This window comes from Dufourea novaeangliae, unplaced genomic scaffold, assembly GCF_001272555.1.
Source record: "Dufourea novaeangliae isolate 0120121106 unplaced genomic scaffold, ASM127255v1 scaffold141, whole genome shotgun sequence".
Classification (NCBI taxonomy): domain Eukaryota; kingdom Metazoa; phylum Arthropoda; class Insecta; order Hymenoptera; family Halictidae; genus Dufourea; species Dufourea novaeangliae.
This window is the reverse complement of record NW_015374017.1, coordinates 1,491,524-1,508,500: the sequence shown is the minus strand read 5'-3', so window position 1 is coordinate 1,508,500 and position 16,977 is coordinate 1,491,524. Positions and strand designations below refer to the sequence as shown.

General features: G+C 36.8%; 2 protein-coding genes across 2 annotated transcripts; one reads left to right on the top strand and one right to left on the bottom strand.

Moving 5' to 3' along the window:
- Nucleotides 1-6,639: 6,639 nt before the first annotated feature.
- Nucleotides 6,640-10,257, top strand: LOC107188824 (alpha-N-acetylgalactosaminidase). Its single transcript, XM_015577188.1, has 8 exons — nucleotides 6,640-6,905; nucleotides 7,394-7,555; nucleotides 8,519-8,693; nucleotides 8,768-8,942; nucleotides 9,026-9,120; nucleotides 9,193-9,552; nucleotides 9,687-9,851; nucleotides 9,942-10,257. Exons 2-8 carry the CDS (start codon nucleotides 7,395-7,397, stop codon nucleotides 10,128-10,130), a joined length of 1,320 nt encoding a protein of 439 aa, XP_015432674.1. The 5' UTR covers nucleotides 6,640-6,905; nucleotide 7,394; the 3' UTR covers nucleotides 10,131-10,257.
- Nucleotides 10,258-10,299: 42 nt separating this feature from the next.
- Nucleotides 10,300-16,641, bottom strand: LOC107188825 (phosphoribosylformylglycinamidine synthase). The gene is given in 19 exon segments (XM_015577189.1): nucleotides 10,300-10,526; nucleotides 10,770-11,051; nucleotides 11,157-11,318; nucleotides 11,445-11,624; nucleotides 11,695-11,911; nucleotides 11,985-12,250; nucleotides 12,329-12,527; nucleotides 12,599-12,826; nucleotides 12,943-13,068; nucleotides 13,154-13,390; nucleotides 13,475-13,821; nucleotides 13,906-14,136; nucleotides 14,203-14,463; nucleotides 14,543-14,655; nucleotides 14,719-15,109; nucleotides 15,179-15,329; nucleotides 15,404-15,545; nucleotides 15,622-15,903; nucleotides 16,597-16,641. Coding segments are annotated over 18 exon segments (3,981 nt in total). The 5' UTR covers nucleotides 15,891-15,903; nucleotides 16,597-16,641; the 3' UTR covers nucleotides 10,300-10,347.
- Nucleotides 16,642-16,977: the final 336 nt, after the last annotated feature.

Below are 16,977 nucleotides of genomic sequence, written 5' to 3'. Positions count from 1 at the left end.
TGCTTCAGTGGAAAAAAAAGAAATAAGGGAATGAGCAAAACGATAGCTACCAAAGACAAAAAATCCCGTCTTGGTCATAAGGCGATATTGAACGAGAACCAAGTTCGGGGTGTCTTCTTTAACCTAGTATGCAAATAGAATCTGCAAATGTAATCCTATATAATCTCGAGTTTCTTTCCGCTCGTTTGATTCAGTGAATACCTTCGACTGGTATTATCGCGATGGCACTTGCAGATTCCCTTGAGAGCGCAACGAAAATGCATAAAAAGAGAAATACTGTAGTTAACAGAGACCCACTTCGATCTCTACGATCATATTTATTCAATCTTCGATTATAATCACGAATCAAATATGAAGCACACGTATAACATTACCTTTCCTTTAAACCGACGTTAATAATGCTTCCCTGATTCCACGTTATTTCCAATGCAGTCATATTGCAAATAAGGTATCCCGTTTACCATCGCAAACTTTCAGTCGCTTGCAATGCATTCGGAAGAACCGTGTATGCAAATATATTTTCTGGCCCGACAATATGTACACCGACGAGCAAGCTCGGCTTTTGCTAGGCGACAAAGTGAGGTAGGGGAAGGGCCTCCTACCACTGGGTTTTGGGAATTACTGAAAGTTATGACAAATTAACATTCGGTTTAACATTTGTTTCAGTAACTGGACATAAATCTACCAAATGGTAGGAGGCTCTTCTTCTACGTCACTGTTTCCCCTAGCGTAATCCGAGTTTGCTCGTGAGGGTACGAATACCGTTCGAAACAAATTCGATTCCCTTCTATGACGTCATTGTGTCGAGCGGAGGGGGGGGGTGAGAATTTGAGAATCACTGCGCGACAGAGATAGCCACTACGCCACTAATGGGCGAAATTGTGGTGGTGGAAGGTAGGGGAGGGTTCTCGGTGGTGGTACACGGAGGCAACGTGCCAGCCGTGAGGGGAGGCAGCCATGAATGAAAGTAGCGCGTATCGATTTACCCGTGCCGCCCTAGATAAAATATGGTAAATAGTGAGCCAAAACGGGCTGAACGAATGAAGAACGTCATCGCTCATAACGACCCCTCTATTTTTTTTTTCTTTCGACGACCAGACAATCTCTCCCACCGTGGTAAACATTTACCGACGATCTCTTTGACCGCACGTGTCCCATGATCCGTTCGAATTTCGCGTTTCAATTGTAACGGCCGCTGGCACTCGTAAAAACGGAATGTGAAAAAGAAACGGAATTCGTACCGTTCTGATTTCTAGTTCTGGCTGTGAACGTCAATTTTCTGAGCTGAACATCCCCACGAACATATGTGACCTCTGTTAGTTTGAACCATGTGTACTATAATGGTAGATTTCAAGTCGCTATTATGCTGCTGTAATTCATTCTGTAACAATAGAATTTATCGTTTAAGTATTTTAAAGGGAGTCGTATCGGATTTCGATGATAAAACACCATGGTGAACCTCTTGTTATTAAGATACTTACTTATCAATGACATTTTTCATAACTCCGTAGTATTGCATACAGTGTATATATACTACGTAAATAGTTGTTTGTAACTCCATTCGACTGTACGAAATTGCAGAAGTTATCGCGTCGCTCCATGTTTCGCCCTGAATAATTCACACAACTCGCGTAGTACACAGACATTACGTATCCACGGTAAAAGCGTGCGTCACACTTGTCATGTATACAGCGCGCCCGCGAGCTACTGTAATAAAAAGTAATTCAAGGTGGCGGCGGCAGCTCATGGTTCCGAGTAAACGTGGCCAACCTCATACGCACGCATTCGGCGGTAATTACCGTTGTCTGAAACTATTATTACCACCTCGAAACGCGATAGCCATCGTTAGGGAAATGTGTGTACACGCTTTCTCGAAATACAAATTCGACAAGCCCGCATTGAGATTCTCGTTGTTCCGATCGATCCGAGAGTAATTTTCGCTAATTCACATTTCATAGATCGGTGGAACGTGAAAATTGGCGAGCAAACTTAGAAAAAAAAAACTTACGGGAAATATAGAGCTTGGACGGTTACGCAGATCAATGGAACGATCGCAGCGCTATATCCGTGTCACTATCTAAAATTATTGTCTCGGGCTGCCGCCATTACCCATTCATGCGAACCGTCCCGAGCTCCTTGCACGTTAATGGCACCAAAATTCACCATTCAAATGATCCCTCAATCTCTTGGCAAATCACACGTAAAAGAGAATCCAAACCGTGGTTGAAGTTCAACAAATTCTTTCCTGCGGAAGTACACCATGTCCCGTGTGTCATTGATCTCACGAAGGATTTCGTGGGTGCTTATGCACCAATAGATTGCAGATGCACCCTACCACGGTTTAACGTGTCTGATGACTTGAACGCCTAAGAAACTTGACAAAAACTACCTACCCTAAATACGATAAAATACATCTACAGATATTAAGCCCAGTCATACGACGAAACACTACTGTCACACCTGTTAAATAAAACCGAGTCAAACAACGTCCCCTCGAAGTGTCTGTTCGCGAATCAAGGAACGTAAAATCCTTTCGTATAATGCATTAAACGGCGAGAGAAAGCTGTCAGTATGACGAAACGAGGCGCAACACCTCAATGAGAAATCTTGGTGACGAGGGGTTTCGCGGTGAACGGATCCAAGAATCATGACGTCCACTTACCTGGGTCATGACAGGGGTGGTATCTTCATGTTTCCACGGCGGAGAGGCTGAACACAGCTGGGCGTCGATCGGCCGATATATCCTTCTGTCGTGGGACGAAAACGACGGCACTGCAATGGTTGACCACCACTTCCACGCCATAACACGTACGGAAACGCGCGACGGGTTTACTCACATGACAGCTCGCGGGGGTGAGGGGAGGGGATACCTGGCGGATGACCGTGATAAAAACGTCGTTGTATATTGGCACACGGGACACCGGATAATTTTGTTTTTTTCTTCCCGGATACCGGGTGGTGCAAACGTTCTCTTCGTTGAGTAAAACCGACTGTCCCTCCGGCAGCCCCGCGGGTTGACGGTGGCTGCGGGATTGTTGGGGGTTCGCAGCGCCCGAACGAACTAGAACGAGGAGGAGGTTAACGGAGAAAGGTGTAACCAGAGTGAGATGGAGAACGACGAATGGCTCGGTGGTGCGACACGCCGTGGCGCCACCTTCAACCATCCCTAGCGTATACATATGTATATGTCACATGCAAAACTGGACGAGGGAGAACCAATATGATGGGCATTAGAATTTACCGTAGGTATTATACCGGTATTGTCGTTCGTACGTTCGCCCTATATAAGCCCTACCCTTATAGAAATCGAAAAAATACTGGTATCAAAATCATACCGGTTTAAATCCCTGTTTGTAACAGAATAAACTCTCGACTATTTTGTAAATATTATCACCTGTTCACCCAGAACCCTATTAATAGTTACTTGTTACTTATTAAGTAAGAAAGGAAATTTTCCTTTAAATATGAATTTCCAAAAGGTTTTGGTGTTACATTACATTGCTTGTACTGTCTTCTTTTGGTTTACAATTATTCCAAACATTAATATTAGAAAAATAACTGTAAAATTTTAATTAATAAACTGTATCAATTATGTTTATGGGAAAATTTTCTTCTTCAACCACCGAGAGTAGATGCGATTAACACTTCTACATATGTATAGATATCTCGATGTGTAACCACAAAAGTTTATTCGAAAATTGTTCAATGTAGACGAATATGTTATTTATAACTACTGCCATATAATTCAATTTTTCTGAAATGATTCTAATTTTACAAAAATACGGTAACAATATACATAATTTGATAAAAGAGGATATCAAATAATCAGATAAATAATTATCAGTATAATTTATCTGATTGAAAAACGGACTTCAAAATTTATCGAATTTTTACTCTCCGAAAAAATAATCTACATAACAGTAAACGAATTAATTAAGGAAAATTACTTCAAGCTGGTAATCAATTTTAAAAAATAACCTACATATGTACACATTTATATACTTATATACGATCTGTAATTTGAAATCGTCTGGAATTATGTATTTTTTTAATCGAAACAAAAAAATAAAAAATTCAATATCAATGTCATCGTTTGTGTATTATAAGAGAAAACAACAGAACAGATAGACGTTAGAAAAGTTCTTTATCTACGCGACATTGTGCGATACCAAAGAGATCATTCACTCTTCGTTTGCTCAAAATATTTCAAACAATCAAAGTGTATATTTACTGTCTACTTACTTGCTGTCAAAAAAATACATTTGTCAAGAAGCACAATTATTCGTAAATTTGCAAATGGATTGTAAAGAAACCTGATAAACATCTCGTCTTGGACTATTAATCTGATACCCCAAAATATTTATGCCTGCAGTGTAAAAGGGAAATATGCAAACACTGTACATAAAGATAGTAAATAGCAAAAAACACGTTTTTAAAAGGTTATGTGCTCATTAAAAATTGAAAGAACGGTACTCTGCGTCATCGATCTATAGTCAATAAAAAAAAGTATTCCCACATACCAACTCCTTCAAAACTAATTTTATAGACTGCTATTTTATTAGCAACATTTCTACCACGTTCCTCCATCTCGATTATTATCAACCTCCACATAATGTATGTATTTGACGAAGTAAGCGCCTTTTCACTACTTACGCATTATGCGCGCCCTCACGAAAACATTGCGTCATTATTTACTGAAGCGAGCTTTTCCTTGTTTTTACCAAAAGCACATGTGACTGACAGCCAAGTTTTTTGTTAATACATTTACTTGCTTACCGTTCGTTCATGGTCTTCAAGTGTTCACGCATTACGTTTTTTTTAAAATACAAATTTGGAATGCACACGATTGTTAAAATATACATTTAATACTGGCAAATATCTGTGTACGACTTTCCATAACCTATAACAATATTATTTACCATGTTTGGTACTACATATGTATTTCATATATTTATTACAAGACCTACGTGTGCACTTTTTGTATGTACTTACTTGTACGATAATAAACCGCCAATTTAAACGATGGTTATGGAGAATAAAGATATGATAAATCGTATGAAGTGAAACCTATCAATGGTACTCATAATTTTATAGATGTCTGGAGAAGATTCGTGCAATAGTAACAAGAAATCATAACAATCGAATGTGCAAATGTGACCGATAAGTCTTATCTAGTATGTACAAAACGAAAACATCTAAACGCGCGGATTTTAACGGGTGCATATAAGCAGAGGGCGTAACTGAAATTGTTGCGCAGTCTCTTCTTGCAGAAGTTGCCTCGTTGTCCGTTAAACGATCCGCCTACCTTTTTTAAAGATGTAAGTACATATAACCGTGCGTGACTTTAGGAACGGTAATTTTTGTTGAATGTGTCAGTTTAAATCATTTAAAAATATTAATAGTTTGAGAGATAGTTAAAAACTTTTTATGATTTGAATTTCATCAGAAATTATTTCCGTCATCCACGCATTTCGTTCGATCATAAGAATAAGTAAATTTTGTTATGAACGAACGTTTTCATACATTCAAACGTTATTTGATAAAAAGTATCAAATTGTAGGAATTCTACTATATAAAATTTATTAATAATCTTGATCAACGATATTAGGCGACTTTGAAAGTAAAAAAAAAACGTGAAGAGCGTTCCGTTGGATTCCAAGTAATTCGAGAGTATGCATTCTTCAACAATTTCAACAAAGGTCGAGATACTTTTCTACTTTCTACATAGACTACAATTTCTCTTGACTAATGATCGAGCTTGATGCTGTAACAAGTACTCTAAACTGTGGGTAAAAAATTATTTAATGCTAGAAATTGCAACTCACGAAATTACGAAGTCGAAAATCAAATCCAATTCAGCGTTTCATACCTATTCAGAATGTATTATTCGTTTTTGTACAAGAATATGCTGTATTATTTTGATTTTGCAATCGGTAGGTGAACAAAACTTAAAGTAACGATAAGCCAGTGGTTTTGTCATCGTGACAAAATAAATAAAAAATTTTGTTTCTAAGAAAGTCAAATTTGAAAACTTATATGCAATTATTCGTGCTTATAAAATATAGAAATGGAAAATAAAGGGACATGTCGAGAAAAGCAATTTTTAGTCATGTTTCTCGAAATGGTATCGTCGATCGATAAAGGAATACCGGAATCTATTCCTCGTGCGATTGATTTTTTCTTTTGATTAGGTAATCGGAATGAAAGTATGGAAAGTAATGCTATCGTAAAACCGGTGCTGATCGAGAATCAAGAATACTGTTCAGAATGGTTTCAATTTCTTATATTTCATTGATTCTTTCAAGGTATATGTTTAATATAGTAATTAGAAGGAAAGACGTTACCCTCGAGCATAGCTCGGTGAAATAATTATTAATTATTTGTTATTGTGCATTTTAAGCAGCTTTAGCCCATACCTAGTCTGTATCCAACTATTACTCGGTTCATTACTCTTTAAAATAATAAAAATTAAATAATCCATTTGTAGAAACTTTTCATCCTCTTTATGACTATCTTCAGAAGCTTTCAAAACAAACTTTACTCCAGACAGATATAGTGGCTCTTATTTAGAATATCCATTATGTACCACTGATCCGCTTATAGTCCAGGTAGCGTGGCTAATTATTTCTGTCACAGAAATGTCAAGTTTATCGCGTTCTACACGGTTTGTTTGTAAACACTTCCAATTATCCGAACGATCTTAATAGGAAGATTAACGATAATCCATTCGTTTGATCGTAAAGCATTACGCGAGTAACTCGTCTCATCTCTCCGCGAAACCATTCATGACAGAAACTTCAAATACCTATCTACGTGTTTCTTGGTTAAAACATAATACGTGGCATGTTCGAGCCAAGTTCAGGATAAAAGCAGGATAAATCGTCTGAGTTGACGGAATTTGCCAAGTACGTATCACGGTCACCCAATTACATAGAGCACGATGATTCTCGGTAGTCGAAGACAAAGGCGATATTTGCGGATAAAAATCTGCTCACGATTGTCTTTCGTAGGCGTAATTGTACCGTAATAGTTGCAACGGCGATCAGCACGTTAGTGTGCGGGGCCCCGTTCCTCGTACGAAAGGAAATCAATGCTCACACCACCAACGACAGTGATTGTGTGTAAAAATGAAATGGGGCATTGGGTGAAAGTACTCTTGGCTTGGAGGTCTTATATCAGATCAGTCCGCTGAGAGCCGTGCAGGATGTGGATGGGAATTTTGCTCTGCTCCTAATGACAAAATCTCCTACCGACTCTGATAGAGTCATGCAATTTTGTTAAAATTTATTGTTCAACAAAAATTATGACACCGGAGTCATAAAACAACAACAGTCGGTTCAGTGTCTGTGTGCAGTGTGAAAGGATTTGTAAAAAGAATTGTGCATTTTTGCAGAATGTTGCAGATGGTATGGATATGGTGTTTGCTTGTGTCAGTGCCAGATTTGACATTGGCCCTTGAAAATGGTCTGGCGAAAACACCACCGATGGGCTGGCTTGCCTGGGAACGATTTAGGTGTAACACAGATTGCAAAAATGATCCTGACAATTGTATCAGGTGAGAGTACTGATCTTAAGATAATTTAATTTTTTTTCTTTTTGAGTTCTCTATAATGTCGATCTGATTTTGTTTTATTTTAGAATCATTCATTGAATGTTATGTTACTATTGTGTTGTAATTTCTGCATAGTATTTCGTAGTATGTGATTCTTTATAATAAAGTGAAACTTCATTAGCATCTTTGTTATCTATATCTCTGAATCTAAGAACATTATTAACCAACTCCACTTGCTAGATGGCTATCAAAAAATGCAAAATCTGATTTCATTTTGAATACGACCTATATAAATGAATGTGTATAAGAAATATCAAACTTCTATAGAATCTTCTTCTTTGCGAGGTGAAGTGATAGAAAAGAAAACCATAAATATGTTAAAACATAGTATGAAATTATGAAACTAAATGTTCATTTAAATATTTAATCTTTGTAGTAACTGTTTAATGTATAAAGTATTCAAAGTGGTTGGATATATTTAACAAATGTGTTTAATTGTTCATAAAATTAATTATTAAAGATTTAAAAGTGAAATAAAAGACAATTCTATGTTTATGTATATGTCTTGACGAATATTTAAACTTTTGAAATAGTTTAAAAATTTAAATATTCTATTGTAAATTCTTGTTTCATAAGGTATGAATTAGAACAGAATTAGCACATGCAGATATGAATCAGGGATATGTGATCTCACAATGATTCTTAATAACATTATTTAGAGCTATGACATAGTTGCTATGTAAATTTGTCCTCCAATGTTGTATTATTATGAAAACTTGAATCTCTTGCAAAGATCAGTTATTTGTAATTAGTACATATTAATAATTAATTAATAAATATTAAAATTATATAATATTTCATATTATTCACAAAAATCTAAAGCAAACAGACTATTGAACAGTGTATTGCTATTGTCAGACTGAAAACTTTTAAAAATTGCTTAAAACTTCATTTTTACACGTATAGTGATCGGCTCTTTCGCACAATGGCAGACATTCTTGTAGCAGAGGGCTATGCTGCAGTTGGATATGAGTATGTTAATGTTGATGACTGTTGGTTAGAAAAAGATAGAGATGCTCATGGTCAGCTGGTACCAGACAGACAAAGATTTCCATATGGGATGAAAAGTCTTTCAAATTATGTATGTTTCTATCCATTGCTTCAGTATCAGATAGTAAGATCCTAGTCTGACTACTTTTCACTTCCCCTGCGTAGATTCATTCAAAAGGTCTGAAGTTTGGAATTTATGAAGATTTTGGTAACTACACATGTGCTGGTTACCCTGGTATATTGGGATACTTGGAAACAGATGCGCTTACATTTGCATCTTGGGATGTCGATTATGTAAAATTAGATGGCTGTTATTCTCATCCGTCTGAAATGGACAGAGGTACAGCCTACAAAAAATAATAATTATATATATTTCTCTTAGACAAATTCTATCTATATTTACGGCATTATGAAATATTCTAGGGTACCCCGAATTTGGTTACTATTTAAATCAAACTGGTCGACCTATGATATATTCTTGCAGTTGGCCAGTTTATCAGATTTATTCTGGAATGCAGGTTGGTGTTAAATTATAATACCGGCTATAGAATATTGTACAGATCAGTGTTTGAGGGTATATAATATTTCAGCCAAACTATACTGCCATAACCCAACACTGTAATCTTTGGAGGAATTTTGATGATATTCAAGATTCCTGGAACAGCTTAGAAACTATCATAGATTATTATGGTAACAACCAAGATGGGATCGTGCAGAATGCTGGACCCGGCCACTGGAACGATCCCGATATGTTAATTATCGGTAACTTCGGGTTGAGTTACGAGCAGAGCAAAACGCAAATGGCGTTGTGGGCTATCCTGGCCGCGCCTCTGTTAATGTCCGTTGATCTACGAACGATCAGACACGAATATAAAGCCATTTTACAGAATAGAAAAATTATTGCTGTGGATCAGGATCCACTGGGCATACAGGGTCGACGTATCTACAAAGTTAGTAAATTAAACGTGTATTCGTAGTCAGAGACTTTTTTTTCTAATGTAAAATACGAGCATGAAAATTTAGCAAAAGTAAGAAAACAGTGTAGGCTTGGAATACGTTAGTAAGAATTCTCTTCTGTCTTTAGCATAAAGGCATTGAAATCTGGGCGAGGCCGATAACTCCGGTCTATCAGAATTACTACTCTTACGCCATAGCGTTCGCGAATAGGAGAACGGACGGCACACCGTCCGATGTGTCCGTTACATTAAAGGAACTTGGACTCCAGTATCCCGGAGGATACAGCGTGGAGGTATGTGTACATATAAGAATGATGTTATTTTAAAAATTTTTCTTAAATTGAAATACATAAGCGGTCCATTTCAATGAATCGTACTTCCAGGACTTATACGAAGATGTGAACTACGGCGTGTTGACCCCACAAACGAAAATAAAAGTCAAAGTGAATCCATCCGGCGTTGTGATACTACGGTGCGACTTGCACTTAGAAGATGTTTTCGACACGAATCAATTTTCCCAATTCACGCCGTCGAATCAACTGTTCAAAGTTAGAGAAAATTCGTTCAAGTGATACGAATTAAACAATTAACGAATTTCTAACTGTAATTTACCATTTTTTTATAATATTTGACAACACAATGTTACCATACTTTGTTAAGAAAGTAGAAAATAAAGAATTTTATAATCTACAAGCCTTCTACAAGAGTTCGTTGAGAATGATTTATTTAGAAAATATATACTCTTATTATGTACACTATGTCCGATACAATAGTATGGAATGTGTTGCGTTAGCGTTTGGACGTGCACCAAATGTATGCGTTATCAAAAATACGTTGCCACGGCGAAAGCTCGTACTTATTCCAATCTATAGGTTTCCAAGGCCACTGCCACATTTTCGTGCATCGTTCAGGATGCGGCATCATCGCTAAATGCCGTCCGTCCGCAGAGCAGACACCAGCAATGCCATCTAAGATTGTACAAAAATATTTCAATCTTACTTTCATTTCTTATAATAGTATTTACTATTTTTCTTGTATACTGTGTTTCAGACTAAAGACGTTGAAGTAGAACTTCAGTGCGGAAGATAATTTGCTGGGTAGACGTTAAACTATTTCAAGGTCAATTACATTTTCGATCATAATTTCAATTACGATCGATTTAATCTTCGAATCGATTGGATTTTCATAGCTTGAATGACATGAACTCTTACCTGTACTACCATTGGGGTTAAGAGGATATCGTTCAGTTGGATTGCCATAATCATCAGTGTATCTAATGGCTAAGCAGTTATTTGCTTTCAGTTTTTTCAAAATATCATTGTTACGGAATGTAAATCTTCCCTCGCCATGCACACTCCACACACCCAAAACGCTGTTCTCCATTCCAGTCAGCATGATCGATGGGGACTTATCAATTCTGACGGTACTCCATCGGCACTCGAATTTTTCAGATATATTATGATCTAAGAAAATGTCTGGTTTTGTGGCGTCGCCTGTTGCAGTAGGAGGATATAATTAAACGTGTTAATTATATTCATGAATCTTAGAAGCATGAATTTTTTTTATACTAGACACGTTTGTTACTCAATAGAACATACCGGTTTCGTTCCCTATCCATCCTAGCAAAGACATTAATTGGCATCCGTTACAGACGCCTAAGCTGAACGTGTCCTTGCGAGAAATAAATGCCTGTAATTGTTTCTGTAAAGATGGATGGAAGAGGAGGCTCGCAGCCCATCCTTTGGCAGAGCCCAAGACATCTGAAATTTCCCATTAACATGAATCAGTTGTACTAAAAATAACATGGGACGACGAAGAATATTGAATATTTTAGACCTAGTAAATACTTTTCACACCGAACAATTAGATTTTATTGAATAACTTACCGGCGTAACTGAAACCGCCAGGGAATATAACACCTTGGAACCTATCAAATGTGATTTTATTTTCTAACAGATCTTGCATCGCCACGTCCCAAACTTCGAAACCAGCTAACATCAATGACGCTGCCATTTCTCTATCACCATTTGTACCTTCTTCCCTTATCACGGCAACCGTGATATTTGCTGTACAAATAACACAAAATATAAAATTTCATGGCAACGTAAGCATACGCAAAATTGAAATATTACATACAAAACATAGTTCTCTGAATTTCAGATGATCTGACATCTGGTTTGAATGTTAACCTATAAGCTGGCGCAGTTCTATCTTTCAATCCACTGAACTCTTCTAATGCACACTCGACATTCGTTTGACGACATTCTAATTGATAACTAGTTTCTTCCCACAGAGACATTAAGGGCAACACCGTCGTGTCCAGAACAGTTTGATCTTGTACTTTAATATTTATCTGAAACCATCAAATCAAAATATGTACTGATGCTTCTGTTAATGACTTCATACGCACAACTCTGACTATATACTTTCGAAGACATTCCGAATTCTCCTGAACGGCCAATTGAATATACAGGAACATTGAATCGTTTAAATATATCCAATGCATGATGATAATTATCTTCATCAACTTCCAGTATCCAGCCTACTTCTTCAGCGAATAAAACTTCAACAGGCGTTCCCGGTTTGTGAGAGATATTAACATTCATTCCAGAAATACCACCGAAACACATTTCTAAAAGACATGTGATAAGTCCACCGTCACTGACATCATGGCCCGCCAGTACTTTGTCCTCTGCGACAGGAAAAGCATTGAACATTATGTGTATTGTTTAGACCAATGAAATACATTTTTCTTCTGTGTATAATTCACCTGCAATCAATTGCTGTGTAGCTTTAAAAGCATTTTTTAATAAATCGGCCTGTTTCATATCCGGAACATCATTGCCAAGAGATTTGTAAACCTGTGCTAAAGCTGTGCCGCCGATTCGGCTTCGTCCATTTGACAAATCAACGAATAATAAGCAACCAACTTTCCCAGCTGCTGGTGCTTTCAAATCTGGCGTAACTACCTACAATAAAATGTCGACAATTGAATGTGAACATCAAAATAAAATTCTTTTGGAGAACACCCTTGACTTACTTGTCGGATGTCGGGACACGGAGCGTAACAAGATACTACGAGCGTTCCTGGTGCTTTAACGACTTCCTTACCGATTCTAGCAGCCATGCTAAGGGAATCTTTGCCTCCATCAATTGCAATGCCAAGTTCATTCATGAATGAACACATCGCAGAACATGCATCGTATAATGCTGCACCTTCTCCTGGTAATTTAGCAGCCCACATCCAGTTACCACTGCACTTGATGTCCTAAAAACAAAAGTGTAAGCTGTAGCACAGAAGACGAGTATCCTGTTATATTACTGTGCTCTCCTGTTATAAAGAATATAGAGGTTTGATAATTAACTTGTCGATGCAATTGATACCTGTATGTCTGAAATCCGTGCAAATACTAAGTTGCTTAAAGCTTCTGCCACAGTCATACGAGCCCCAGCTACGGCGTTCACCAGACCCTTTATTGGCTGTTCTCCAATGGACGTAGCGATTCCAGCCTGCGCAGAATGACATATGTAAATAAATATGTTGCTAACAGTGCCATTCCTAATGATTCTTCTTATCGCTTTTACAGTCTTTCACCGTTGAGAAATGAGAAACTGCAGTCACAGCAACATCGGCGAGTGGCGTATGCAGGGGACCAACACATTGCTGCTGTGCTACCAATCCGGTAACGCAACGGTCAACTTTGTTGGTTAAGTATCGTTTCCTCCCTACTGAAGGCAAACGTAACCCTCTTTCCAAAGCAGACAGTACTGTTAAATTCGTTGGCAGAACGAGAGAAGGTAAGTGAGTCTTCTGTCTTTGCAAATTGAACGTCTGAAAGAACATTGAAATGTATTCGATTTAAATCTTGCGAGATGTTTATTTATTGTAAGTTTAGAACTATTTACGCGTATGTACCTTACGAGGCATTTTTCCAAGTACCAATTCTAAATCTAAATCCACCGGATGCCTCGTATCATTTACATAGTTCTCATTCAGGTACTTCGACACGTCACAATCGTTCTCCTCGGAAAGAATGATCTTTCCGTTTCCGGTAACGGTTCCCACAAAATTAATAGGACATTTCTCCCGTGTTGCGATTTCCTTGAGCAAATCACTGTCCTCCGGTTTACATAGAATCGCATCGTTCTCCTGATACTCAGCACCCCACAACTCTAAGGTACTGATACTTGGATCACCTAACTCGAATTTCTTAGTGAAGATAACAGCGCCTGCGGGTTCTACAAGCTCCTTTAGAACATTACCTGATTGTAGATAAAACATTTATTAACAGTGAAATATTATCGCATTATTGTTTGTAATTACAACCACGTAGAAGTATTTCTTACCGTTGCCCCCAGCTCCTTGATCGTGTATACTGAGTATTGGATTTTTTTGTCCCATTTCCGTGCATGCACGAACTACTCTATTCATTTTTTGTTCCATTTCTGGATCACCTCTTTGAACTGCTCCAAAATCGAGGTCCGATTTGTTATCGCCTTGCACCTGATGACAATTAATTTAACCGCCTCCTACACCTATTCTATATACAGGACCACCAATTTTAATCACTTCCATACCTACAACAATTAGTCGTAAGTTTTTATGTACTGTATTTAATCATCTACGAAGTAATGATTTTTCACCTTTTTGCGGTGGAAGTTTATGCGACATATCAGCGTCCATTGTACCCAATCCCCCACTGAACATAATAGGTTTAATCCATTCACGTCGTACGCCAACATTATCCGTCATACCAAAGGAACGAGCGAAGCCAGATACAACTGGTTCACCAAATTTGTTACCATAGTCAGATGCACCGTTACTAGCTTCAATTAGAATCTCCAATGGACTAGCCATATTATTAGGGTATGGTAAATCCTTCTCTTCCCATGGTAGATCATACTCTACGAAGAAAACGAATTAATCGATGAGAAACGTAGACATTTCTTGGATTTCTACAAGCTCCAAGAAAATAGAACGAACCTGGAATATGCAGATTACCAACGGAATAACCAGCTGTTCCAGCAATATAATACCCTCCTCTGCCGATGCCTTGGACGTCTCGTAATCTCCCACCAGTTCCGGTTGTGGCTCCACTATAAATCACAATAACCGTATAATGTCTTCTAACTTCTATAGCCAATTTTTGAATTATTTACCTAAATGGAGCAACGCCAGTTGGAAAATTGTGAGTCTCTGCAGTGAATATAAGATCTTGGTCCACATCTTCTAAACGAAGCGGACTACATTTATGGGTTTCACTGGGTCTTAGTGTTTTCACTTGATGTCCTTTAATCGCACTGCTATTGTCGCTGAATTTAATTGTATTGTTCGGATTCGAGTATTTCTGTGTTTCTATAATCATGTCAAGTAATGACTTCTTCATCTCTTCACCATCGACAATCATGTGACCTTTGAAGAACCAGTGACGGCTATGTTCACTGTTCGATTGTGCTAAATCGAAGCACTCAACGCTGGTTGGATTGCGCTTCAATTTGTTGAGGAACAGGTCCGTATAAAAGTCTAAATCCCAATTGTCGAATGCCAAACCTACATGAAGAATATAATTAATATTTTATATCGTATAAAGTAACGTTGCAGTCCATTTTAAGTATATACCTAATTTTGAGTTTACTTCCTCCAGTGCTTTTCGTCCACCTTTTAGAATATCTACTTCAAACCATTCTGCAGGTCTAAAACCATGATCAAATGTTTCTATAGGTTTCGTGTACCTGCATTCGGTCATTTTATCGAGTAGCGCTTCCGTTATCTACAAGAAAAAAAAAATATGCACAGAATGCACCACTTCTTTCCAAAATACTATTATGAAGTTATTGCACGTACAGCATCTTCTTTGTTTTTATCAATTTCTCCAGTATGTTTGATGCAATATCGAACTGCTGCTTCGATTCTTGTTATTTTATGTAGATGCACAGACTTACAAATTGACACGGCATTGCTAGAGAATGCTGTAGAAAAGTTCAGCCTGCAAGAATATAAAAAAACTTTCATTATTATATTATTTTAAAACGAATAATTTTTCATCTACTGATCTGCCTTACCTTGGACCAATTTCAATAACTAAGTTACCATCTAGTTCCCCATTGAACGCACTAGAAGTCTTCAAACTGTGTTGTTCAAATGGAGGAATTAGAATCCATTTTAACAGATTTAATTCTTCGTTGGTTAAAGGTTCTCTAGTTTCAATGTAGTAGCACAATTCTGTCTCTAGGCTACTTATTGAATTCGATATTTGAACAAGACTCTTGAATTTGCTTTTAAGATGGCCAGATTTCAATCCAGGTACTTTATAGAATGTTATAATAGCCATGTTTTATGGATCACTGATCACAAACAAATAAAATAAACAAGAAAATTAAACAGATAGAATGAAATATGGAAACATCAGAGTATAATGATGCGTATAGACTAATACTGAGTTGATAATTATCGATTACATTCAGTCGGACCCCCTGGTACACTACCAATGAAGTCATTATGTTATCTTCATTTATCAGTATGGTAATTGCAAAATAGAGTATCCATGTTATTATTTCAAAATCAAACAGAGTTTACAGTAAGGCCAAAAGGATATCTTGCTCAATAATATTCTTATCTTTTCTGAGATGGTATGTGTATTCACATATTACTGTGCTCTGAAAACATTTGAATCTTTTTGTTTCCTGTAAGAACCCTGCAGACCTGACAGTATTAAAAAAAAATGTTTATCTCTTCTAAAATAATATGTAAAAATGTTCAAGTAACACCTATTAAATTTCCATATTTCAATTTCTTTAAATTGAAGTAACTTAAATTTGACAACTAATCTATTATTAGACTAATGCCAAAGCAAGCTGAAAAACATATTTTTGAATCTGAAATAATAATGTTATAGACAGTAATAACAGTTTACAATAGTTACAGAATAATTTTATATAAAAACATAATGATCATCACAACTGAATTATTCGACTTATTTATTATGATGGTGACTAAATGATTTAAATTGATTTTAATACAAAAAATGTACTTTTTACCTCAATGATTAACTGCAAAACTATTCGTGACAGTAACAAGTATTTAACTTGTAGACTTACAGTATTATATATACATACATATATATATATATAAAATCTCAAAAACTTGTATAGTTGACTCGCGCAACAGGTTTCTTAACTGCTACTATCAAATTATAATTGACGGAACGATACATAACCTTGCCATTTCTTACCACGTGCTTTTATGTGTAACAATAAATACTTTTTTCTAATAGAAATTACATTATTAAGATTCATGAAATTTGAATGTTCTACGAAAATAAAAATTCTTCGTATCTGATCAAGCATATGGAATGTAGGAATATTATTTTGTTAAACATTTGTTATTAAAAAAGCAATTATTTGATCACTATACATTCT

What these genes read in the sequence shown, in the direction of transcription:
- LOC107188824 (XM_015577188.1), top strand. Translation starts at nt 7,395, where the DNA reads ATGTTGCAGATGGTATGGATATGGTGTTTGCTTGTGTCAGTGCCAGAT. An exon ending in AGATTTATTCTGGAATGCAG is followed by an intron (nt 9,121 to 9,192) that starts GTTGGTGTTAAA and finishes ATAATATTTCAG; the next exon opens with CCAAACTATACTGCCATAAC. An exon ending in AGGGTCGACGTATCTACAAA is followed by an intron (nt 9,553 to 9,686) that starts GTTAGTAAATTA and finishes TTCTGTCTTTAG; the next exon opens with CATAAAGGCATTGAAATCTG.